General features: G+C 52.3%; 9 protein-coding genes across 9 annotated transcripts; 6 read left to right on the top strand and 3 right to left on the bottom strand.

Annotated features, from left to right (window-relative positions):
• Nucleotides 1–532: 532 nt before the first annotated feature.
• On the top strand, nucleotides 533–862 carry GNI_155580 (hypothetical protein; the record flags this gene model as incomplete). The annotated part of the gene is made up of 2 exons (XM_011134585.1): nucleotides 533–598; nucleotides 737–862. The coding sequence occupies 2 exons, from the start codon at nucleotides 533–535 to the stop codon at nucleotides 860–862; spliced, it is 192 nt and encodes a 63-aa protein (XP_011132887.1).
• A 1,113-nt stretch (nucleotides 863–1,975) lies between these two features.
• On the top strand, nucleotides 1,976–4,471 carry GNI_155590 (putative RNA-binding protein; the record flags this gene model as incomplete). Its single annotated transcript, XM_011134586.1, has 1 exon — nucleotides 1,976–4,471. One exon carries the CDS (start codon nucleotides 1,976–1,978, stop codon nucleotides 4,469–4,471), a length of 2,496 nt encoding a protein of 831 aa, XP_011132888.1.
• A 410-nt stretch (nucleotides 4,472–4,881) lies between these two features.
• Nucleotides 4,882–7,947, bottom strand: GNI_155600 (peptidase S8 family domain protein; the record flags this gene model as incomplete). Its single annotated transcript, XM_011134587.1, has 1 exon — nucleotides 4,882–7,947. The coding sequence occupies one exon, from the start codon at nucleotides 7,945–7,947 to the stop codon at nucleotides 4,882–4,884; it is 3,066 nt and encodes a 1,021-aa protein (XP_011132889.1).
• A 360-nt stretch (nucleotides 7,948–8,307) lies between these two features.
• GNI_155610 (peptidase S8 family domain protein) lies at nucleotides 8,308–10,992 on the bottom strand (the record flags this gene model as incomplete). The annotated part of the gene is made up of 1 exon (XM_011134588.1): nucleotides 8,308–10,992. One exon carries the CDS (start codon nucleotides 10,990–10,992, stop codon nucleotides 8,308–8,310), a length of 2,685 nt encoding a protein of 894 aa, XP_011132890.1.
• A 23-nt stretch (nucleotides 10,993–11,015) lies between these two features.
• On the top strand, nucleotides 11,016–12,545 carry GNI_155620 (hypothetical protein; the record flags this gene model as incomplete). The annotated part of the gene is made up of 1 exon (XM_011134589.1): nucleotides 11,016–12,545. One exon carries the CDS (start codon nucleotides 11,016–11,018, stop codon nucleotides 12,543–12,545), a length of 1,530 nt encoding a protein of 509 aa, XP_011132891.1.
• Nucleotides 12,546–12,741: 196 nt separating this feature from the next.
• GNI_155630 (3'5'-cyclic nucleotide phosphodiesterase) lies at nucleotides 12,742–15,414 on the top strand (the record flags this gene model as incomplete). The annotated part of the gene is made up of 1 exon (XM_011134590.1): nucleotides 12,742–15,414. One exon carries the CDS (start codon nucleotides 12,742–12,744, stop codon nucleotides 15,412–15,414), a length of 2,673 nt encoding a protein of 890 aa, XP_011132892.1.
• A 209-nt stretch (nucleotides 15,415–15,623) lies between these two features.
• GNI_155640 (helicase) lies at nucleotides 15,624–19,351 on the bottom strand (the record flags this gene model as incomplete). The annotated part of the gene is made up of 3 exons (XM_011134591.1): nucleotides 15,624–16,914; nucleotides 17,016–18,410; nucleotides 18,762–19,351. 3 exons carry the CDS (start codon nucleotides 19,349–19,351, stop codon nucleotides 15,624–15,626), a joined length of 3,276 nt encoding a protein of 1,091 aa, XP_011132893.1.
• A 262-nt stretch (nucleotides 19,352–19,613) lies between these two features.
• Nucleotides 19,614–21,456, top strand: GNI_155650 (hypothetical protein; the record flags this gene model as incomplete). Its single annotated transcript, XM_011134592.1, has 3 exons — nucleotides 19,614–19,741; nucleotides 19,907–20,468; nucleotides 20,641–21,456. 3 exons carry the CDS (start codon nucleotides 19,614–19,616, stop codon nucleotides 21,454–21,456), a joined length of 1,506 nt encoding a protein of 501 aa, XP_011132894.1.
• Nucleotides 21,457–21,719: 263 nt separating this feature from the next.
• On the top strand, nucleotides 21,720–25,623 carry GNI_155660 (putative structural maintenance of chromosomes protein; the record flags this gene model as incomplete). The annotated part of the gene is made up of 5 exons (XM_011134593.1): nucleotides 21,720–21,901; nucleotides 21,960–23,045; nucleotides 23,171–25,151; nucleotides 25,286–25,387; nucleotides 25,423–25,623. 5 exons carry the CDS (start codon nucleotides 21,720–21,722, stop codon nucleotides 25,621–25,623), a joined length of 3,552 nt encoding a protein of 1,183 aa, XP_011132895.1.
• Between the last annotated feature and the right edge of the window lie 29 nt (nucleotides 25,624–25,652).

The raw sequence follows: 25,652 nt of genomic DNA on the forward strand, positions 1-25,652 counted from the left end.
CCGCCCCCACGACGACTACCACCGCCCCCACGACAACTACCACCGCCCCCACGACAACTACGACGACAACTACCACCACCCCCACGACAACTACTATAACTACGACGACCAGCGCTCATATAGCGACAATCACTAACCCCACACCAACTCCGAGCACCATCTCGACAACGACCACGGATGTTCCGATCACGGACAACTTGGCATCCACTCCGGGTAAGATCACTTTCCCTTGACCTGTTTCGGTTCTGATGGTGTTTCTTTAGTGAATTTCTAAGTTTCTGTAGAAAGCGAGGAAGGCAAAGTGCCAAACAAGCCCGCAGACCCTAAGATAATTTCGGCCATCGGCGGCGCAGTGGGGGCCTTAGGCGCTGGAGCTGCTTTTGTAATTCACCGGGCAAACCCAAACTCGTTGGACAACGGCGAGCCAAGCAACTCCCCAGGCGGCGATCCCCCTGCCGGTAGCCCCCCGGGCGGCAACCAGGTCAGTCCGGCCGCGCCGACGGCCACGACTGGGGCCCAGCCCGGTCCCACAATGACGGCTGCGAATACGGGCTTCGATGCCGGAGCAATGCAGAACCAGACGGAGATGTACTTTGAGGTACGGCCGCCCACAACCCCTTGCGACCCATGGTGTCTGACGGCCCACACACTTTGACGGGCTACACACCCCCATGGCTCACACACATTGATGGCCCACACACGTTGATGGCCCACACACAAACATCTTTTCTTGTAGTCCGTGGAACAGATTATGGACGATGAGAGCTCGGAATCAGACAATCAGGGGGTGAGTGGAACTGGATATAAGAGCACCGTTGCCAGTAAATTCTTTGAGGATATGATTGGACCATTTGCCCGTTAATAACACCAGGCGTATCTGCTGTTGGCTGAGACTAAAGTATGACACCATCTAGAACGTTTGTTACGTCAGGGGTTGAGCGTGGCGACAGGATCAGAACGAGCTGTAATGCGTGCTGTGCTAGGAGGGGCTTTCGAAGAAGATCGGATCTGTCCGATCCCCGAAAGCCGTATTGGTATCAAGCAGCCTATATCAACTAGCCGTATATCAACCAGCCGTATATCAGCCAGCCGTACAGCAGCTAGCCACCGAAGTTTATTAGCGGAAGCGAGACATTAGTTAGCAGACCAAAAAGTCAGACCAAAAAGTCAGACCAAAAGTCAGACCAAAAGTCAGACCAATAGTCGGAATAGGCGGCTGGTGAGTAGGGACAGAACCCACCTCCCCCTACCTGCGTAACTCGTACTTGATTGAGCCATTGAGGGCGATCTTCCCGGTTCTCTGAGAGTTGTTCTGACACGAATAACCTAGGTGGGAACTGTGACCGTCGATATTTTGATTGCGGATTTAAATGGCGAATTACTCGTCGTCTTGCTCCACGTCTCACCTCGTGAAGCCGGTGACGCCCGAGGCCGTCCCCCAACATTCCAGAGAAGTCAATCTGTAATCGAGCCAAGTCAATTTTTAGTAAACTGAATGACGTGCGGAACTACTGAATTGAATTGTTTGAATCGAACCTCCGCATATCGAACATATCGGGAACTCAGACCGCTGCATCGGGAGTTAGAATAATTTGTTGGCGTTTTCCAAGGCACGGTTTAGGAGTCGTTAGCGAGCGGGTCCTGCCGGGGCGGGGTTGATGTGGGTCGTTACGAAGATGCTGCAAGCAACACTGGTTGGAAGAAACATTGGTTGAGGCAAAAAGGAGAGAAAAAATTCGGCGTCATGCGGCCTCCAGTGCCGTCGGCTGATGCTGCCGTTCGCTTGCCGTCATCACCTGCAGTAAGCCCTAGGTCAGGCGCGGGAATGACCTTCCGGTTGGGAAGGACCGCGCAGGAGTTGGTTGCACTTTAGAGTGGTTACACTTCAGAATGGTTCCAATCTAGGGTTATGTCACTTTAGAGCCAGAATGCAGTCGAGGAACCGACGGATGAACGGCAGCTAGAAGCAGGAGCCATGTCGCCTAAAGACGAATCAGATGACACCGCGGAACATGCAGAGGACAGATCGGAAGGTGGAAACGTGGCGAGTTCCACGACAGAGAATATTACTTCCGACCAGCCAGTCCTGGCGGGCGAGAAATCACAGGAAAGGGCCATAGCTGAGGCGCCCCAGACGAACGTGGGCGAGGAACGGGTTGGGCGGCATCGGGCTGAGGCCGAGGCGAAGGTCAAGGCTGGTGCTGGTGGTGAACGTGCTACGAGTGGCACTGCTGGAAGCAACATTGGAGGCAACGTAGGAGGTAGTGGGGAAGACCACGCTGGAGACGAAGTGAGAAGCTATGTGGAGAACAATGTGGAGAGTAATGCGGAGGGCGATGTTAGAGGAGGAGGGGGCGGAGGTGCGACTGGCGGAGCTCCGGCGTCAGTAGCTGGACCAATGTTAAGTGAGGGAGACCACGCGGTAGCGGTTGCAGCTTCAGGTTGCGGGACTTCGGATTGCGGGACCTCGGGTTCGGCTTATGACCTGCGACGGTCGGCGGGGGTTGTGTTACCTGCCCAGGTGCCACGGGTGGCGGTGCGTTTGTTTGTGGGTAGTGTCCCGCGAACAGAGGATGCGGTGGATGCGTTGCGAGTGTTGTTCGAGCGGTTCGGGCAGGTGGTGGAGTGTGTGTTGTTAAAGGAACGGGCGACGGGGGCACCGAAGGGTAGCGCGTTCGTGATGATGGGCTCGCTTGCAGAGGCGGACTACGCGATCCGCGCTCTAAGCGGCGTGCATAGACTCGATCCCGCGGCCGACCCGTTGCAAGTGCGGTACGCCACCAACGAGCTGGGCGCACTCGGGATCCCTCCCGAAGCTGCAATCCCCGGCCTCGATGGCGCCCGCCTCTTCGTCGCCGGCCTCGACCGACAAGTCGACGAAGACCAAGTCCGACACCTCTTCCGCACCACCGGCCCCGTAGACGACGTGCACCTCATCAAGGACCCCGCCACCGGTCTCAACCGCGGCTGCGCCGTCGTCCGCCTCCCCTCAAAGGAACAGGCCCTCTACGCAATCGCCACCCTCCGCGGAAAGGAAACGCCTGCCACCTGCAGACCGCTCGAAGTCAAGTTCGCCGAAGCCAAAATGCCCACGCACTCCACACCCGCACACACCATGACGGTCACGACCATGGCGGCACCGCCAGCCATGACCCTAGCGGTACCCCCCGTCACGGCGCCACCACCCGCGATGGGAGTGCCGCCGACGATGGCAGTACCTCCAGCGATGGCAGTGCCTCCGGCGGTGGCAGTGCCTCCGGCGGTGGCAGTGCCCCCGGCGATGGCAGTGCCTCCGGCGATGGCAGTACCACCCGCGATGGCTGTGCCCCCGGCGATGGCAGTGCCTCCGGCGATGGCAGTACCACCCGCCATGGCTGTGCCGCCGGCAATGGCAGTGCCTCCGGCGATGGCAGTGCCCCCGCCCGTGGGGGCTATGGCCCCTGCAATGGCGAGCGCGGGGTCTTTGCCGGTCGGGTCCCACGCGGATGGGGCGGCGAGGGGGGCGTCGTTCCGGGGTGGGTGGGGCGGGATGGGGTCACCGCGTACGAACGGTGCGTGGTTGGAGTACTTTACTGCGGAGGAGGGACTTGAATATTATTACAACGAGGAGACAGGTGTGACGCAATGGGAGAAGCCGGCAGACTTCGACTTCCAGGGCCCATTGGGCGCGAACCTGTTCATCTTTCACGTGCCTTCGGAATGGACTTTACGCGATTTGGTCGCACACTTCCGTCCCTTCGGCCGTGTCACCTCCGCCTCCATTGCCACCGATAGAGCCACCCTCCGCAACCGTGGCTTTGCCTTCGTTTCCTATGACCAAGTCGCCGCCGCCGCCCAGGCTATCCAGCACATGAACGGCTTCAGCGTCGGAAACAAACGCCTCAAGGTCAACGTCAAACAAAACGAAGAACACCACATCGCACATCTACTACAACACGATAACACTGCACACAACACCGCACACAACATACGCAACGGACCCCACGATGGAACTGCAAACAGCGCGCCAGCGTACAACCAACCACCTTACAATGCGTTGCCATACAATGCAGCAGCACATACACATGGTGGACCGGCGTACAGCGGGCCGGCGTACAATGGACCGGCGTACAGCGGGCCGGCGTACAATGGACCGGCGTACAATGGATCGGCGCATAATGGACCGGTTTACAGTGGATCGGCGTACGATGGATCGGCGTACAATGGCTCGGTTTACAGTGGAGCGCGGATGGCACCTGCGGCGAGACCACCAATGGGGCATGAAGAAGTCCCGCTGAACACACCGCCAGCCGGAGGGCCTGTCCCAACCGGATACCAGGCCGTGTTGCCAGCACCCCACCGTAAGCGAATATACAGACGCAGACCTTCCGTATTTTCTAGCGGGGACGAGGTACAACCCATATTGAGCTTTGTCAAGCTAAATGGTGGGACTAACGAAAAGGAAGCTGATGGTTGTATGGAGAGAAAATAGCGGCGAACAGACGGAGAATGGGCTGCCATCTCGACTGTCAAGCTGTCTCGCGAGAGTGAGTATCTTAGCCCGAGATAAAGAGCCGTACTCGTTTCACGCAGCTTGCATCACGTGGTTCCCTTCACTGCTGCTGGGGGTGAGCCGCCAGGGCGCAGGTGAACCGGGGTGAAAGTAGCCCGGATCAAGGTGACTTGAGCAGTGTTTAGACAAATGTTATTTTTGTGTCAGTCGTCAGTTGGTCTGCCATGATTCTCTCCATCCGTCCGTCATTCATTCTTCTCGTCAGTAAGGTGATGTCAAGAGAAGGCAATGAGGAAAACCACAAGATGTAGCTCGAGAGTGCTATGCAAGCTCGAGAGTGTTATGCAAGCCCGAGTGCCATGCAACCTCGAGTGCTAAGGAGAGGCCTGTCAGGAGGACTGTGCTTTCTGTACTGCTGCAAGGGCGTTGGGTTTACTGGCCCATGCGAGCTTGCCCTGGTATTGGGGGACGTTCGTGCTGGTGGTTTTGAGTATATCTTTGATCTGGAGGCCAGTAAGTGCGGGGTTGGCAGCCTTAACCAGAGCGGCGATACCGGCGACACAGGGGGTGGCGGGGGATGTGCCTCCTCTGTATTCATATGAGGTGTGCCAGGCGGTTGCGAAGACGTAATCCCCGGGAGCAGCAATTTCGACATTTTTGGCGCCGTAATTCCCATAGTCAATGAGTGTCTGATTCTTGCAGTAGCCATTGACACTGACTAGGGCAATGTCGCTTTCGGCACTGAGGTTTGCCGGCCAAGCACCCGAGGAGTCGTTGTCCTTTCCGGCGTCACCAGAGGCCGCGGCCAGAAAGATCCCCGCTTCGGTCGCCTTTTGGCAAGCCGTTTTCGTTCCGTCAAAAGCCACATCACCTCCGAAGCTCATTGAAACGACGTCTAGCTTCTTCTCTACGGCATATTCCAAACACTTGTTCAGGTGACCCATACTACCGCCCGCTGGTCCAATGAACTTGCAAGGCACCAATAACGTGTTCCAGCCGATCCCCGCCACGCCCACGCCATTATTGGTTACCGCCGCCGCCACACCCGCCATGTGTGTCCCGTGTCCACCGTCGTCGTCAAAGTCGTCAGAGTCGTCTGAAGCGTTGATGCCGTGGACGTCATTCCCGAAACCACTGCCACCGGGCGATGGGTTCGTCCAAAAATTGCCCTCCAAATCCGGGTGATCCTTCTGCACCCCCGTGTCCGCTATCATGATAGTAATGTTCCGCGACCCGCGCGTCAGGTCCCAGGCCTTGTCAATCTGCAGATCTGTCAGATGCCACTGCGCCTTCGTGTCCGGATCATTCGGGTTGTTCTTTCCTCTCAACACCGTATCCGTCCCCGGCCCGTTGTAGTGCCACGTCCACTCCCCGCTCGCAGTCGTCGACCTGTTCCCTCCCGGTGCTGGCGTAGTAGTCGTCGTCCCCGGACGCGGCTTTGGGGTGGTCGTATCCCACCGAGAAGTCCCGCGGCTAATCCACTTGAGCTCCAACCGGTTATCCGGAACGTACACCATCGAGTCGCCGTGCAGCTCATTCACCCATGGGTTGCACGCCACCTCAATGATCGCCCGTAACGCTCGCACTGGATTCCGTGGTAGCGCCACCTGACCGATACCCAACCGCGGCAGAAACTCCAGGTCGCGAGGATGACCCTGCCACCGACGCAAAGTGTGGTCCAAACAAGTCTTCGAAAAACGACGCTGCTGACAAGACCGTGGCAACCGTACCCAGTCACAGAGGTTAATGTAGTCATGGTACACACCCGGACCGTCATGGAGCGTGCTGTGCTTTCGCAAGTGGTCTATCAAACGCTCCACATGCTCATCTTTCGGCTCATGGTTAGTGTGCTCGTGCCGGATGTGGCGGTGTCTAGACATCGCCACACCTCCCAACCAACCACCGCTCTTAAGACCATCCTCACTAAGTCCCGCAACATCAACTCCATCAGAACGCCCACTAGAAGAACTTGTGCCCCCAGGAACACCGAACAGAGCCTTTGGAACAGGCAAATTCATACCCTGACCGGCAGACAAGCTCACAGCGGGGTTCATGTTAGGCGCTGCGGGAGAAGACGGGAAGGGGAGTGCGGTAACATTCGTCGGTATGTGATAAGAGGAAGAAGACAAATCTTGCGAAGACAGGTGCTGTGAAGACACGTCTTGCGAAAACAAGGACCGATGAGAACTGGGGAGGTGCGGAGCGTCCGCTGCGTCGGAAGCGAGTTGCGGATTGAAGTAAGGTACGTCCTGATCCCAAGTCGGATTATCCCAAGTCGGATTTTCCCAAGCAGGATATTGCCAGGCGAGGTTTTGCCATGTGGGGTAAAAACCCGTGGTTGGAACGAGGTCGTCGGCATGGTGTTCGGTGATTGGGTCCAGCGCGGTTAGCTGACTAGGATCGTGTTGCATGTGAAGAGCGTGGACGATCTCGTCCGAGTCAGAATCACCGTCCGGGTCGTCGTTGGTTTGGACCAGGCGGTCGGCCATTTCGTGAACTTTGAGTAGGGCGCGGATGTTTTGAGGATCGAGTCCTCTGCGCGACTTGTGTAGATCTCGGTCAAGACCGTCGATGTCTATTTCATGGGCCAGTAGCTCGGGGTCGCTGTAGAGAGCGTCTAGTCCCGAATTATTGCTCACGATATCTGAAGCATCGAAGGGAACGGCGCTGACCGAAGGTGTGGTCGCAGGGGCGGAGGAAGGCGCAACCGGGGCGGTTGGCTGGGGTTCAGAGGCTGGAGGGTCCGAGTCAGGGACTGGAGGGGCCGGGCCAGGAGGGTCGGGTCCTGGAGGGTCGGAGCCTGGAGGGTCGGAGCCTGGAGGAGTTGCTGTTTCCCGTCGGTGGCGGATGAGGCGGACAATAAAGTCGTGTATTTTGGAGTACAGGGGAATGTGTGAGTAATGCTTGCTGATATCTCGGTATTTTCCGAGGTGGTGAAGTTCGCCAAAGTCCTTCATAAAAGTAAACATTAATTTGGGTGGATCGATGGAGAAGACCCCGAGCAAGAACTGCAATTCCGCCAGGGTGAATATAACTGCCGGTAATTGTTGGCCAAGGAGCAGTTCTTGTGCATTCGCCTGTGCATTATTTTCTTCCATTTCGAGTCGTCGGGCCTCCAGTTCTTTTTCGACAAGCTTGAATCCTTCAGCTGGGGTTATTTCACCGCCATTTTGTAGCACTGAAAGAGTAAACTCAGGAGACGTATGACGTACTCGCCGCAACTTGAGCTCCATTGGGTCAGCCGCAGCACCTTCGAAGTCGCTGCGGTTAACCAACTCATTCTTCTTCAAACCTTTCAAATATTCAACCGTCAGGTAGTCACTCGCGGCAGGATCAAGCAGGGACGGTGACACCGATTCTCCAAAGCTCATGTCACCCAAACGCCATCCATATACTATACCGGCAAGCACAAGTGCTTTCTGCATCTGATTCAGAAAACCTGGGACTAATTCCATTGCACATACTGGGACACCAATCGGGGGGACATGATGGTAGAACTACCACCAGTAATGTTAGCACCAGTAATGTTAGCACCAGTAATGTTAGCACCAGTAATGTTAGCACCAGTAATGTTAGCACACGTAATGTTAATACACGTAATGTCAGTACAAGGGGTCTTAATACAAATGATATGAAGGGTTATGACTGCATGCAGTGTTACGATTGTTACGACTGGTAAGACAGAACGCGTATTTTTAGTGCAGCTGGTAATGCGGCTTTACGGTAGCAAAATGTTCTGAAACTGATTTAAGTCTGAAGCTGATCTAAGTCTGCGGCTATCATGACCTGCTGTTAGTTTGCCTTAGACTGCAGCGCTAGTTAGCGTTTTTGGCCAAGGAGACGAATTTTTGGGCGTTAATTTTGCCGCCCCAGCTGCACTTGGCTTTGAATCCGTTCATGGGTTCAACGGCTTGTTGAAGCAATTGCTTTGCGGTGAGAGCACTCAGTCGGGGATTGGCAGAGAATCCTAGAGCGAGTATACCAGCGATGCTAGGCGCGGCTGGAGATGTACCGCCCCTGAATTCATAGTCATTTCCTTGGGCGGTTGAGAGTACGTAGTCTCCCGGTGCGCTGACTAGTACAGTGTTTGCTCCGTAGCTGGCGTAATCCAGCCAGGCTTGTTTTTGGTCGTGTCCGCCGACACTGACGACAGCCAAGTCCTGGTTGGTCGCGTACTGGGCAGGGTAGGTGTGTTGTTGATCGTTGTTGTGGCCGCTATTTCCGGCGCTGCAGACGACGATTACGTTGTTTTGCGTGGCCTTCTTCATGGACTGCGAGAAGGCAGGCATGTCGGTGTCGCCTCCGAAGCTCATAGACACGACCTTGATCCGTTTGTCGGCAGCGTAGTTCACACAGTCGCACAGCTTGCCCAGCGAGCCCGAGGCGCCCTGCATGAACTTGCAACCTGCCAGGCGAACTCTATATCCCACTCCCGCCACACCTCTATTGTTGTTGGTAGCCGCACACGCCACCCCTGACATGTGCGTCCCGTGTCCACCTTCGTCACTCAAATCGCCGTTCTTCCGAATCGGGTTGATCCCATGCACGTCCTGACCGTTGAATTCTCGCGACGGCTGGTTGTTCTGCCAAAAGTTGTCTCGCAAGTCTTCGTGGTTTATGTCGACCCCCGTGTCTGCAACCATCACCGCCACATTCACGTCGCCCTGCGTCGTCTGCCACGCCTGCTCCACCTTCTGGTCCGGAATGTGCCACTGGTCGCGGTATTTAGGGTCGTTTACAGGGCTACCCAATCCCCGCAACATCAACTCTCTCCGCGCCGGACCCCTCAAACTCACCGGGTCGAAGGGGATGACCTCGCCGCTGCCATGCGACCGCAATATGATGTCGGCATGCAGGTCCTTTATCCACGGGTTACAGGCCACATCAATTATCGCTTTCAACGCTCGCACCGGCCGCCGTGGCAACGCGATGTGCCCAATACTCAGGTGTGGCAACAAACTGAAGTCCTTTCGACGACCCTTCCAGCGCTTCACCATCTGGTGCAAACAAGCATGGTCGAAGTGCGCACGACACACCGCCGGGTATTGGTACCAATCACAAAGGTTGAACACACCCTGAGTCGCGCTATCCCGGTTCTGACTTGTGGACGGCTCGGCCTCCTCGAACGGCTCGGCCTCCTCGGACGGCTCGGCCTCCTCGGACGGCTCGACCTCGGACCGTTCGACCTCGGACCGTTCGACCCCGCCCAGGGCAGTCTCAGGGTCCGGCGAGGCGGACCGGTGATCGTTGCCCGAGAGAGGACGCGGTCGGTCGGCGTGGACGGGGGTTTGGCGGAGCAGCGCTGCGCGTTCCTGGGCGAGGTCGGGCGGCCGGAAGCGCGGCGGGGGTGTGAAGAGGTCTTCGTCGTCTTCTATCCAGTCCTTCTCGGTCGGGAATTCGTCTTCGCCCGAGACCAAGTCGTAAACGGCCAGGTCGTCTGCCCCCGCCGCCATAGCTCCGGTCGTCGACTCCGAACGGGGCAGAGAGAGGGCCGCTTCGTACACCGCTTTCAAGTCCAGGATACCGAGACGATCGATCTGGCGGTGGTCTTCTTTGAGCGCCGCATCCAGGTCGTCCCACAACGCTCCATCCTCACGGTAGTTAGATTCAAAACCTTGCATCTCATCGGTGCCAGTCAGGACGTTGCTCAACCAAGCATGCCCCACCGGTTCGTCTGCCTCCGCCTTTGCCTCCACCTCTGCCCCTGCCAGAGAGAGAGCAGTCTTTCTATTTGACAAAGGCGTGTTAAGAGAAGTTGCGTCGTCCGCACCTGGGTCGTGGTTCTCGGCATCTTGGTCTCCGGCCTGATGGTCGAGATGGTCCAGAGTGGCGGGGTCTCCGGCCTGATTGTTCCCCCCCTTGCGGCGGGCTACATCTCGAAGGAGTTTGTTCAGTGCCTGGAAAATCTTCTGGTAGACAGGATTGTTAACGTAGTGTTGGGCAATGTCGCGAAAGAGGCCAAAGCCAAGGCGGTGCCTCCCGCCCTCGTTGATGGTGAAGAGCAAGGCCGGAGGATCTACGCTTAGGACACCGAGCAGCGCCTCCAATTGACTCGCGGTGAAGATCACGGGCGACTCGCCTGACGCGTCCTGAGCACGTAGCGAACCGTTGCGGTGCGCAGCCTCCGCTGCCGCAATCACCTCCGCCGGCGTGAAGTGCGTTCGCCGCGGGGGCCACTCCAGATCGTCCTCCAGGTCGTCCTCCAGGTCCAGGGAGTGGTCCTCCAACGACTGGTCAGCGAGTAGTTGGTCGTCCAGTGACTGGTCGTCCCGCGAGTGGCCGTCCAGTAGTTCGTCATCCACTAGTTCGTCGTACTGGGCATCGTGAGCCTGCAACAACGGCGGGGGCGGTTCGTGGAGGTACTGGAGGTAGGAGAGTTGTTCGCGGTTGGTGTGCGTTCGCGTGTGGATTAGCGTAGGGGCGTAGTCAGCGGTGCTGAGATCTCCAAGACGCCAGGAGAGGGCGAGGGTAGCGAGCTGGGTCAGGTGGCTGAGGAGCATCCGTTGGGACAAGGCGGACAAAGATGAGTGTGACTGCCCGGTCCCTGGACTGCGTGAGTTACGGGGAGCCTTCGTCGTCCGTTGAACCTTCGTCCGTAGAGCCTTCCTCTGTCCTGCACACCAACAGCTGCTGCGAAGACCGCGGAACCGACGACCGCTACGGCTTCGGCCAAACCTCCGGCTGTGTCGTCAACTCTGCCGCGGCTCTTCGACAGTCCTCCAGTCGCTGCTGCTCGCCCGCCGCAGCCGCAGCCGACCGCGACTGCGCCGCCGCCGCCATGCTGTGCGGCTCCGCCGCACTGGGCGTACTCGCCGCCAGAAAGGTCAGCAAGGCGCAGTGCTACCGCGCGGCCAAGTGCCAAGGCGATCCCAGCCATGGCACACGCGACAACGATAGAGAGACGAACAACGAGGGGAATAAGGAAAAGGAGGGGAACAAGGAGGGGAAGCTATGCAACCGAAAGGCTGCGCGTTGCCAGCACTTTGGCCTCTGCGACACGGCCGGCGTGCCGTGTTGCGGGGGCGGTGTGTGTGTCGGACGTGTGTGCGAAGTCGGAGGCTGCGGAGGTGGTGACTGCGAAGCCGGCGGCTGCGAAACGGGACGGTCGCAGTGTAGGCGGCACCTGTCCGGCGACGTGTCGCAGGATGTGGGGAAAGACGGGTCCTTCGACACGTGTTCGTGCGGCAAGGACAGCCGCAAGAATACGGGCGAGCCGACGTGCGAGCGAGAGTCGGGATGGGAGAGGGATCCGCATGCGTGTTGTCTGCCGTTGTTCCAGCGACCGAGTGCGCCTGCGAATTTGCAGCGCGAGGAGCCGTCGGGTTGTTTGGCGAAGGGCGGTTCGCACACGCGTGTGCGATTGCATTCGCGCATTCATCCGCGAACAATCGACCAGGCTGCGGAAGAGATAATTAGTCTGGCACGGCAGCTGGGCGAGGACTCGCGGCGCTTTCAAGTACCTCCGCCGGCGGAGAACTACTGCGACCGGACGACTTTGAACCTGCGCGAGATTTTGAGCGAAGAAGTCAAGCGCCTGGAGAGCAAGCTAGAGCGGGCGGAATGTCTAGAAAAAGAAGTGGAAAGGGGCCTCCAGGGTGACCGGTCGCTGCTGGAACGCGTGGAGGAAACTCTGGTGTTGCTTGCACGTGAGGAATCGCGTCTCGAGTGGAAGGAGGAAGAAATCAAACGACGACGCGAAGTCGTAGAAACTATCTATGCCACCCGCGGAAAAGAATGCGTCAAACGTCTGCGACAAGAGGCTACACGGCTCCGAGCAATTGTAGACGAACTGGAACAACGCGCTCTTGAGGAAGAACAACAGACGCATACTTGCTCACCCGACCTCACCGGCATCCATGCCGCCATCGATAGCGAACGAGAACTCGTGGCCCGCACACTCACCAGACTTAAAGACGAGAAAGGCAAACAGGTCATACGTGCGAGAGAATTGCGTACACAAATCTTTGATGACCGCAGAAAGCTAGACCTGATGCTGGAGAAACATATACATTTGGTCCAAGAAATTAACAGACTCAAATCTAGATACCGCTAACGCTAGCCGGACTTGTGCTGGGGGACATCCCCAATTCGAGGGGTTCGGTCCCCGATGCTTGAAAACGGGCGGTGACCTGTTGGGAGACTTGTGCCTGAACAGAGGACTTGTGCCTGAACCGAGGACTTGTGCCGAGGTGGAGGACTTGTGCCGAGGTGGAGGACTTGTGCCGAGGTGGAGGTGCAAGGTGCCGGTAATGAGGCCTGGCGGTGCTTTCGAGGGGTCCGCGCCGGTGCGGCCGACGCCTGGGGTGAAGGAGCCCGTACGAGCCCATGCAGAGTACGTAAACGGCCATCTTTACGACGAGGGTCCGAGTTTTGACGGGCGTAGTTACAGGAGCGATGGTGGTCGTGAGAGCGACGTGTCCCGAAAAGAAACGTTGGTTGACGAGAGTGAGTTGGAGAGCCGAACGTACGTGGGCAACCAAACCCTGGGCCGGAGCGAGATGGGCCGGACGGCAATGAAGGGTCGAGGGGAGCGGTGGTTGCCGATGTATTTGAAGACGATCACATCGGATCCGTTTGCGTTTGCGCGTGCGATCGACTGGTGGCCATTGAAGTTCAAGTCGACGCACTTGGAGGACGAGTACTGCCGCTCGATTGCTGCATTGAGTGCGAGTTACCTTAAGGCAGAGATCGGCACAATTCTGGCTGCCTCAATCGCTATGGGTGGCCTGGAGATCGGTTGGGAATATGTCGAGGGGTTGACAGCAACAGAGCGTCGGTGGGTTGCGATCCGGCTGGTGGCCTTCGCCGTATGTATCACGGGCTTGGTTCTATTCCTACTACCGCTGGTCGTGTGGGCAACCCGAAAACGCATCACCCTAATCTACTTTATTGCTAGTTTGAGCATCGTCGTAATCCAAAAGGTTTACGTCACAATGCGAGGGGTGATCTTCGAAATGGATTGGAATAGTCGCATGTTCCGAGATGACTATTTGTTCCATAGCCCCATCGAGTTCTTCTGTATGTGTTACGCGTTTCTGCTCATCAATGACGCCAACCTGACAACTCAAAAATACGCGCTCCTCTACGACATAGTGCTCGTACTCTCACTCTCTTACTTGAGTGTCATGGATGAATTCGTGCTCGACAAGTACCGCTTGAAACTCGGAGCCACGGAAACCTCCTCCGAACTCGCCCAGGTCATGCTGCTCGTCTTGGTACTCGCCCATTTCGGGATGGAGCTTCAGGACCGGGCCCACTTCCTGGAGAAACTCCAGGTCGAAAACACCGTCAACCGGTACAAACATGACAACGTCTTCTCGGGTGATACGGGTGCCAGTGGCAGTGCCAGTGGCAGTGCCAGTGGCAGTCCCGGTGGTGGCAGAGGTTCCATGGAGGGGGGGATCTTCGATGCCAACGCGTCTGCTGCTGAGGTAATACTGAGGAGAATAAACAAGGTGAAGAGTGTGTGTAACGAGTCGATCGTGGTCAACACGCAGAGGGGAGTCAATAGGTTCTCGAAACGGATATTGAACGTGATCAACGACCTAGACCAGATCGCTTTCACCTTGACCGCGCAGGTTTCTGTGGACGAGAGTACGGTGTTAGAAAACCTGAGCGAAGAAGAGAAGGCGTGCTTCGCCTCGGCGGGCGTGATTATGCTGCAGTCGAACGCCCTGATCGGTCGGAGACCGCTGTCTTGTGCGCGACGGAGTCATGGAGCATTGGAGCTTGAAGTGGAATTACCGGGCATCGGATCGAAATGGACGCCGCAATGGGAGGTGGCCGCGCTGAATGCGTTTGCAGCGTTGCCGACTGCGGCGATCGACAGGATGTACTACGAGGCACCAACGGCAGCGAGCCTGATGTTGGAGACATGTAGGGCATTGTTGTATAGGTACCAGCCGATCTCGCCAAATAATCACCACAAGTTATACCAGTTGATAGTGGGGCTGAGTGTGGGCATTGCGAACAATCCGTACTCGAATGGGTACACCACATGTTATGCCACACACGTGCTCTTTTATTTGCTGACAGAATTTGAGTTGCTTCCATTACTTTCTCGCGAAGACATTTTGGCCCTGATGATTGCATCATTCGCACGATACTTCGGATATTCAGGCCACTCCACACTCTTCCTACTTGCTTGCAACCATCGTGCAGCGCTGCTGTTTAATGACTTCGCAGTGCAGCGGCGTTTCGCGACCTTCGGATTGCGCCGGTTGCTCCTTCTCGAGGAATGTTCACTTTTTAGCTCCATGGCGATTCAGGAACGAGAAGCCTGCCTGCGCCTTATTGGCAATCTGCTCACCTCTTCCTTCTCTGGCAGCCACTACCTGGACATCAGCCGCGTCAAGTTGCGTCTAGACAGCGGCCAGTTCTCACCCGCGCAGAACGCAGAAGATATGACCCTGTCACTCAAGCTATTGTTCCGGGCATCCGGCTTCACCAAAGAGTGGATCACACCCGACACACCTTTGCGCAAACAACTCTGGCTCGCTAACCGTACAGAATCCAAACTCGAATCCCAGGCAGAACGCGAAGCACTCATGCAAATCAACGAAAACGCACTTGACCGAGGAGACTTCTGGTCCACCGAAGGACACAAAACTTATATCAACTCCGTAGTCAAACCTTTGGCAGAACTTCTCTACGCCGTCAAACCTGTACCAGAATTCACCACAAGACTACTCTCAGATGCCTCCACACCCAGCAACCAGTCCAACCTTGGCACAGGCTCCGGCACCGAATTCCCCAACCTACTCCTCAAACCGCTCTTCGAAGCACACACACTACACGACTTCTTCATCATACATGGGAAAGAAATCGACGCCATCCAAAACGAGGTAACATACATACGTACACACCCATTTAGATTTACCGTACATGATACCACCCGTAACATACATCACATCTATCGATAGAATGGCCTCGCAAATACCGTTGGACAGGACATGAGAGCGTTGCTGGGCCTTAATTCAAAAGGGACTGTTGAAAGCGCAGGGTGATCTCTCGTGAAGCGCACGGTGATCTCGCATAAAGCGCATGGTGATCTCGCATATGAGTATTTGGCGACTAACATGACCTACATCCAGTGCATCAGTGTGGCGGATTACCGGTCATGCTTTGCCAGTCATGCTTCATCTTCGGTTGCAGACCGGTTTTTCAGTTTCATCATTAGAGAGGCAAGTGCTTCCTCATTGGCCGCTTTGATTCCCAGCTGAAACCTTCCAGAGCGTGGGTCTCTTTGCTGATTTTGGTCGTCACACTTGTTCTGGTCTTGACCGTCGCCGTTTGGGTGTTCGGCTTCAGGCTGGCGGCGGAGAGCGAAGAGGTTGGACAGGGCGGAAGTCACTGCTTCTCTGGGAACTGTCGCAACCGCTAAAACCGGCGGTGAGTCGCCGCCAATAGCGCACTCTTCGAGGTGGTCCCCTTTTCCCTGGCTGACTCCTTTTCTGGTCGGGAACTTGTTCTTTCGGGAGGCTGGTGTTTTACTTTTCAATTCACCTGTATCAACGCTAAGACTCTGGCTGCGATCGGCACCATGGCTGCGATCGGGACCATGGCTGCGATCGGGACCGTTGACGGTTTCTCTTTGTTTGAACAAGTCGGTTAGGGTCAGCATGTTCTTCGGCCCTGTAGCGGTTGGCTTATCCAGTTTGTCCCTGTGCTTAATGACCGGTCCTTTCTGTGACGAGGCAGCAGTCTCGGCGCGAGTGGATGTCTGCAGCGGATTCTTGAGCCTGTTTCTTGTGCCATGCTTCGCCGCATGTGCTGAATCGTGTGTTGAACCATTTGCGTCCATTTTGCGAGTTTGCAGTCTGTAGCCTCCCTTGGCATTAAAGAAGGTGCGGAGTTCGTCCTTTACAGTGCTCCAGGGCCGTGAGCTGGCGCGGTTATGCATCTTCATGTTCTCAATGACCCAGGAGGAAAGTTCGGTGACCCTTTCTTGATATCGGCTATCGATCAAAAGTATCGCGCCATAGTCGCCTTTGTGGCGGATGACGCGACCGATGGCCTGGTTCACGGCCTGGGAGGCTTGCTTTACGTACCAGTTGGAGCCGTTGATAATCGTTCCCTCCTTTTTGTAGGGGTGCCGGTCGAAAATGTTGCGCTTGGTGGTAATTCGCACGTCACTCAAAGACGGGTAAGGAATACCGACTACGATAACCGATCGCACCAGGTGGTCGCTCAGGGACAGCCCCTCGCTCAATCGACCACGACAAACTCCGAAGAATATGCCGCCTTGGCTTGAATTTACTCCACGGCGAGCACGAGCAGAAAGCTGCACGTCCACTCCATTGGCTAAGTTAACCACTGCACAATAACGCTCGATCTCCTCCGCGGCCTCCTGGGCAGTACGCGGCTCACGGAACACATTTGTCTTCTTCTGCATCTCGTACCATAACTGAGATCGACTCCACCTAAAATTGCTCCTCTTAATGCGATGGATTAATGTAACAGCTTGATGCTATAGCTTAGTGCAACAAGGTGTTACTAGTAGGCAATTAGTGTGTTTCCCTACGTGTCAATAAATGAGTTCAATTGAGAATAACTGGCAAAGAACACAAGGTGTCCTTCTCTCGGCGCTAACTGAATAATATCAACAATCATGTTCCCGATGTCCTTTATAATGTTGGGATTGTTCCTAAGGTTTTCATAGCTGAGGCATAAAGGTATATTTGAATAGCTAGTTCCTACAATTCCTGCATACAATTGATCTGGACCAATGACGTGCTTATTCTCGAGCTTATGTTCGAATCTGTAGGTAAGATTGCCAAGCTGTAGAGATAATGCTTCCAGAGGTTTAAGAGTGCCGCTCGTAATAATTAACGAATGGCAGTTCCTGAACAATTCTTCAAGTCCGACATGAGCAGCGAATGACCAATAGCATAAGGACCGAGTCGTTATTACACTTTCAGAGTCGGCGTTCGACCTAGCCGGTACGACGGACGTCCGCTTAACGGTTGTCATGAAAATTCCGACTCTGAAGCGCTCGATTGCCTTGGTGACAAGATCATCCCAGAAAGTCGTTACGTAGCCGGAGACACTGCCGGCAGTCCAGGCCCAGCTTAAAAAGTTTTTAGTATCAACGGAGCGGTCTTGACTATTGTTTTCAAAGTATTCCAAATGAAGTTGTAATTTTCGGAGTAGATTAGACACGCGTGCGCTAGCAGCTTCGGTAAGTCCAACCTCATTTTGCAAAAGATCTCTAAAGTCTTTCAACGGCCATAGCTTGCAATATTCGCTCATGATTCGTCCTGTTAACGGTATTTGAGCCAATTTTGCCTGCCGAATCATATTCATTAATCTAGACAATAAAGGTTTAACTTCATCTATAAGACTATGTACGTCATCTCCAGTCAAATGTTCATTAGCAGAGTTATTATTAGTTGGAGCGCATGATAGTAGGGTGTCAGAGATATCAATAGCAGATATTACATTTTGAAGGTCATATTCTGTAAAGGAGAATGAATTCTCATCCTCGGAAGAACCTTCTATATTGTGTCCCTCATCAATTATGACAATGTCATTCTCGACATTGATCTTTAATCTCTCTCTCATGCCGCTGCTCACAAGGTAGTTATAGGGAAGGAGTATGATGCTTGACTCTGGTTGTGCCTCTCTTGAGGCATAAAATGGACAAAAGGGTTGCAAATGGTCTGTCCCATGAATGGCAACTTTCTTCAAGTCATCCATATCATAGACCTCCTTAGAAAAAATATCACTCCTGTCTAATGCAGCATTGCAACCGTTATGCCACATACACGTTCGCTGAACAGACTTCTTCTTACACATTGACTCCAATACTTTACCAGTTTTACCTTGCAACTCTGGATTAACACAGTAGTGGTCTCGAGAACCCAAAATAGTCAAACGAAAACCAAATGGCATGTTGCTCGTACCTAGTTCTTTCGCTCTCTCGGCATCGCCCTCGCAGCTAGTAGTCCGATTGCTCGTCGACTTTGATTTACCATTATCCCACGGCAAACTGTCGTTAAGGATCCCTTCAATATCTTCAACCACCATCGAATCCGAGCCCGTAGTGTCACGGTTGCCATCAGCGTTACCTCCAATGGTGTTACCTCCAATGGTGTTACCTCCAATGGTGTTACCTCCAACGATATTATAGTCATCATAGTTGACCACGGATGCCACAGGCTGTCCCACTTGTTGATCAGTTTCTTTTCCTGCCTTTATATCGCTCGCATTGGTTCCATTTGAATGTTTATTAAGTATTGTTTGCTGGGCTATATAGTAGTATGCCGACTTTTTCAGTTCGGCGACAACTTGTTTGATTTGAGCGTGTGTCCTACTGGCGTACCAAACTCTCGGATAATCTTGGGGCCGTATCCGGTTGTTTTTGCGCTTCTTGGGGGTTCCTTCCGTCCCACCCTTGGGGACGTATCCAGTCGTATCCAAGCCGGGATTTGTTCTAGCTAACTCATCTATGGCTGACATGACCTCGTCTACATTTCTTGGAACATTCTCTTGGCCTTTTGCGGGTACAGAAGACTTGGCCGCCCTAGCAAATGGTAACAAACCATTCTGACAGTAGTATTGAAAACCGAGCACAGTAGATAGCAAACACATTGTCTTACCGGTCCCTGTTGGGGACTCCAACAAAGCGTTTTCTTTATTTAGGAGAGCCTGAGTTAAAGACTTGATAAATGTCTTTTGACATTCATAAGGCTCAAATGGGAACTTGATCTCAAGCCTCTCATCCGGCTTGAAGGAAATAAATTCCCGCTCGGCTATCTGCTGTCGACGCTCCAAACTTTTCGTCTCCTGATCCAAACTACAACACAACCAAATATAGTTCGTGAACTGTGACTCAGTCACATTTAAACCCTTAGCCATATTGTCTCGTTCTGGAGGATGACTCAGACACTGTCATGACTCAGACACTGTCATGACTCAGACACCGTCATCATTCAGACACTGTCATCATTCAGACACCGTCATCATTCAGACACTGTCATGACTCAGACACTTACGTTAGTGGTAGCTTCCGTCTCTTTTTCGGTTCATTGGATGACTCATTTGGCCTTGCATTGACCCATGCCTTGGGGGGAACGATAATAGAGGCTCTTTTCATTATTAGGTAGGGTTGTTGAACTCGATGGATGAGTGTGATGATCCCAGATTAGAATGTGTATGCTTATTGACTTTGCTTCTTTCATTCCCCTTTAGTGAACCTGCTGGTACACCACAAGACGTCTTCCAGGTTTACACTGAGACACTCGAAAGGTATGCCGCCCACTATGTAGCCCACTACGTGGCTCCCACCTCTCTCCCTACGTTGTTTGCACTACAATCCCTGTGCGGGATCCCTTTTACGCTATCCCCTTTTACGCTATCCCCTCCCCCTGCCCTCCCCCTGCCCTCCCTTTGCATTGATGCTAGCAATGGTAGGCGAGTAACTGATGATTTGACAACAATATATTGTAACTACAATGACCTAACCGAGTGTATAAGTCGTTTGACAGTCAAGTACCAAGCTGTACAGTTCGGCCCCGGTGGCCGGGTAGTGTTAAGCAGCGACTATCGGAAAGGTTTGTATTCGTTGTTACAAGTGACCGTAGCGTTGATGGGAAGACTTGCCTTCAGTCTCTTCCCCTCAGACGCGGCACTGGATGACGCCTTCAACCGTATCAAGAACTACTGGCCACCCAGTACGCCGCATGACCATGGTGTTAATCTGGAAAAGTGTCGGCATGTGTGGGTAACGAATGTAAGCGAGCCGTACACACGGAACTTGAAGCTACGCAAACTAAACGAGGAGATGAAGGGCTTCGTCAAACTCTCTTGGACTATCGCACACGACCTCTACGCCCAAGACCGCCGGGGCAATGCCGGTGACGCTACCATCGACGGCACCGGAATACCTGCCGCCATTCACTGGGACTGCGAACCTACCGACGGACCGGAGGCACTCACCACCGAACAAGCTGTGAAAATTAAAGAAGACATAATTGTAACGCTCCCTACCTCTATACTCCCATAACGTTACCCCACCGAGTGTTCACCCCATTGAGTGTTCACCCCATAGAGTGTTCACCCCATTGAGTGTTCAGCCCACTGTGTCCCTACCCATTATGTTCCTGTGCGTGTCCCTCCCATTGTGTGTGTGTGATCTTCCTCTGTAGAAGCTGTCACAGATGCAGGAGCAGATAAGCGCATATGTGCATCAGTCTAGCGGTGTCTTGGACCGCATTGAGTGTGGGGCTGGCACGGCTCTGGGTCAGACGGAGCAGTCAGTTGCTGCCTTGGCCACGGCGTCTGCCGGCAAGTCCTTTAAGTGGCCCTTCACTGGAGCGGCCGTGGGAGCCGCGGTTGGCTCTGTGCTTGGCATCGTTGGCGGTCCGGCAGGGATAATGCTCGGAGCGTCGGCTGGTGGGGCCTTGGGAGGCAGTGCTGGAAAGGCCTTGAAGGATCGCCACCGAGAAATGATAAGCGGCATCCAAAGCACCGTAGCTATTGGGAGTACGCTCAGGGATGATGTTCCCACGGAGGGAGTGCCCATGGCGGGTGCACCCATGGGGAGCGCGTCTCCGGGGGGCGTGGCTGTTCAAGTTGGAAGTGTTCAGGACATGCCGTTTGGAAGCATTCGGGATGTGACCGTTGGGGGCAGGCCAGTTCGGGACCTGGAGCAAGGGGGAGCGCCAAGTCCTCGCAAGCCTGATGCGCAGTGCTCCCCCGTCGTGTGCGGCGGCGCAGATGGCTCTCCGGCTTGGGGTTTGTCGGGCATAGGTGGCTCTCCCTGTTTCGAGCACTCCCCGATTCAACGCCGGCCTCCGCGGGGGGCCGAGTCGCCCATGCGTGGCGCAGGGTTGGCCGAACTGCGCATAGGCGGCCTTTCGCCGGCCCGGGAGCCTGAGAAGAAGACTTATAGAAACGTACTGTTTTCATGTGGAAGCATTCCCGTACAATCTCTAACTCACGCACGGAATCTTCCGAGGTGAATGTTAGCAAACAACGCGTCGGCTCGCCGGTCAAATGACATACAACCGACAGATAATCAAACGCACTAGGTGCTTGTCGCCAACTGGTCACAGCTGTTGGTTGTGGGGAGGCGGTCGATAGAGCAGCCGCACCAAAGGATTTTGTAGTGAATAAAAACGCCGGATCAATTGCAGAGGCAGCCAGTGATCCAATCTGGGGACTAGTCTCATATTTGTGCTCAGCAGGTGTACAGTTATATAATAGGGGTGTAAAGTAGGTGACGATGAAGATCGTGGAAATGTCATTGGAGGGGTTTAAAAGCTATGGAGAGCGAGTCAAGATCGGTCCCTTCAGTCCTAACTTTACGGCAATTTGTGGTCCCAACGGGACGGGCAAGAGCAACTTCTTTGACGCGATCTGTTTCGGTATGGGATTTCGCGTAGGGAACGACATGAGAGTTGACAAGTAGGTTCCATCACGATACTAGGTCATACATGCAGTGGGAAACCGCATCTCTTTGTAGTCTTACGGATTTGATCTATCAGAGGGGTCAAAGTAATATAAGCAGTGCTGCTGTGACTATAGTATTTGATAATCAGGATAAAAAGTTCTCTCCCACAATGTATGCCGATTGTGATAAGATAACTATCTCTCGTCAGATTGCCCTACGAGGTCGAGATCGATTCTTTGTGAATGGCCAACTGAGAAAACCAACCGACATTACTCGGATGCTACTTGAGGCGAAACTGAACGTTCATAATGCGCATTTCGTTGTTTTGCAAGGTACCATTCAGAAGGTTATACTCATGAAGCCCAAAGAGATACTCAGTATGTTTCAAGAATCTGTTGGAACAAACGTGTTTGACAAAGAAAAAGAACGGAGCCAAAAAGTATTGACGGAAAAACAAGTTCAGCTGCAAAAAATTGAAAAGGACATAAACGAAAGCTTAGAGCCAGCCTTAGAGAAATCGAAAAAGGAAAAGGCTAACTATATACGTTGGATGAACTTGGGTTCGGAAATTATAGCTATGAAATACTATGTTGCGCTTAATAAAAAACGTGTGTTACACGCACTTTTATGCAAGAAGAAAAAAATTGTCGAAGAGATACAGCTAGACTTGAGTAACAATGACCAACAGCAGATCACTAAGCGCAACGAATTAAGTGCAATTAGAGATCGCCTAAAGATCTTAAGTCAACAGATTGCTGAGCTTGAAACAACTCCTCACGCTCAAAAGCTAAAACAGGACATAAATAATACACAACTTGAACAAAACAAGCTTACTACACTGATTACATCCATTTCAAAGGATATTTCGAACGGCTTGAAAGAGCTTAAATTGCAGCAGAAATCTCTGCAATCTACTGAATCTAGGTTAAAGGCGTTTGAAAAGGACAACAAATCTTACATTGAAGAAGAGAGCGCGTTAAAGGCGAAAACAAGCAAGACAAGAGAGATTATGAACAAGGCTAACGAAAGACTGGAGCTGGCCAAATTAGGAAAATGGACAACTGAGAGTGGTGAACCCCTTGGGGAAATAGTAGATGATCTAAAACAAAAAGAAACTGACTTAAATAATCGAATAATTGCATTAAATCCTATAATCAAGTAATCATACGGTCGCCCCTCTCTCACTTGCTTTTATCACTGCATACTCTATTCCCACATGATTAAATCCAGGGACGGTCTTCCTTAGCATTCCCCTTGGTGGTTAAACTTCTGTGTATCGATAGACATCTTGAGAGTGAGGTTCAGAGGTTAGGTAAGACAGCCAAGAACACTCGGGAAATTGAAGAGGCAGAGAGATCATTAAAGAAGTGGCAGGATATGTTGTCAGCGACTGAGTTAAAATTGCAAGATTTTGATTATGATGCAAATGAGGAGAATTCTATTCAGACCAAGATATTCCAGTTGAATAGCGATGAAGACCGATACCAGGATGAGTTACGCAGCTTGGCCCAGAGGTTTGCGCGAGAGGAGAGAATTCGCCAAAAATTTCCGGACGTGAATAAAGTGCCGGGACCATTATTGGATGTATTTAGTATCCATAAAGGGTATGAACAATACAGTCTTGCTTTGGAGGAAGCGGCAAAGACCCGCTTGTATCACATAGTGGTGGACAATGATGCTACAGCCACGGAGCTGTTTCAATGGGCTACGAACCATGGTGTGCGTGTGACATGCTTGCCAATTAATCGATTGAATAACAAAAGACCCTCTCGCGATGTTATCCTACGTGCTACAAAGCTGGCGAATCATGAAGGTGGCAATCTATTCTATGCACTTGACATTTTAGAATATGATGTGAGCCATGAGTCGTGCTTGTGTTCTGCCTTCAATGTCTTTTTAACAGATAATCAGAAAATAGCAAGGCTGATTAATGGTCAAGACAACTGGATATACAATACTATAACAATCGATGGAGACTGCTACAATCCTACTGGCCAAATATCTGGTGGTAGTAAAAGTGGTATGAATCATTTAATTAAGAACAGAACACGTTTCAATCATGTCAGAAAAACGATCGAAAATGATATAAAATTAGAACGTGATAAACTGAAGGCATTACTCGCATCATGTATTAATAAACAAGCTAGATCCCAAGAATTAAAGTCTACTATACAAAGCTGCCAGCAAAAAATAGAGACAATTAATGTGCAAATCTCAATAAAAAAAGATACTACAGATGAAGGCAAATTGTTCAAAGCCCAACAAGAACTACATGAGAAGAGTAACGCAAAACAGTCATTAGAAAATGAGTGCAGATCAATTACTAAAGATCTACAACCTCACGAAAAATATTTGAATAATTGTCTAAAAAATCCTCAAAAAGAAATGGATAATCTTAGTAAATCGTATAATGATAATAAAAGTGAATATGATATATTATGGAAAAAATACCAAGAATTATTGGATAGAATGTCCCAAGAGAAATTCATACATTCTAATTTAGTAACTGAGAAGGACGCTATTGTGTCAGAGCTGGATAAGATTCAATGTCAAATTAAAGAATCTGAAAAGGAGTATGAAGATCTTCAAGTACAATTACCTGTAATAGAATCCAACCTGAATAATTTACAACATCAATATGATGCTATATCTCAACAGAAATATACGGCTCAAAAACAGTATAAAGAGCTTGATGAGCAATCTAGATCAATACAACAAGATCTGGAGGATAATCAAGCAAAAAATAGTCGATTGCATAATGAACTTAATAAGTTAAAAAACGATATCATATCCTTGACCACTAATTTAGATGCAGCAAAAAAGGACTTACTAAACCAGCCACAACATGTAATGGAAATGCCTGAATATTTAGTCCTACTCCAAAAATATGATCGTACGGAAAATGGGGGTGTCGAGATTTGTTCAATATCCCTTGAGGAATTAACTGAATTATATAATGCCATGATTAGAGAGCGTTCGAGCTTACAAATGAAGATTGATAAGAGAGCAATTGATATGCTATCACATATTGAGGCTGAATTTAATGAGTTGAAGAATAATCAATCTAAGGTGCAATCGGAACGAAACTCGGTACAACAGCTTATCGAGAATATTGAAGCCCAAAAGACTAAAAAACTAAATACCAGTTACACTCTGGTTGACAACGTATTCAATCATATATTGTGTACCATGTTGCCTGGAAACGTCCGAGGATTCTTAAGTTTGGTTGAACCAAATGATATAAATGAAGGAATTGAAATAAATGTAAGAACATAGGTATCACAATATAGCGGTAGAACAGCATGGGCGGCAGAACAGCATGGCGGTAGAACAGCATGGCGGTAGAAGTATGACACGATATGGATGATATACTGCATGGATATATTATGGCATGGCAGATTGAATTTAATGGAATGAAGAAGAGTGGATTACATGATCTTAGCGGGGGCCAAAAGTCATTATTGGCTCTATCATTCATCTTAGCGCTCTTGAAACTAAACGTAAGGCTTCATCCAACACTAGATCTGTATTGCAGCCATGTCCGTTATATATTCTTGATGAGGTGGATGCAGCCCTCGATATTGGGCATACTCAAAACTTGGGTTCGGTGATCAAAAAATACTTCACCGAGAGTCAGTTTCTTATAGTCAGTCATCGTGAGAACTTCTTCAAGAATGCCTCAATCGTATTCAGGACTTCATGCGTGAATGGCATGAGTCACATTCAGCGCCTCTAAACATGTACTGAGCGCCCCACTGACTACAT

The sequence above is a fragment of the Gregarina niphandrodes genome (assembly GCF_000223845.1).
Source record: "Gregarina niphandrodes unplaced genomic scaffold scaffold00045, whole genome shotgun sequence".
NCBI classification, from domain to species: domain Eukaryota; phylum Apicomplexa; class Conoidasida; order Eugregarinorida; family Gregarinidae; genus Gregarina; species Gregarina niphandrodes.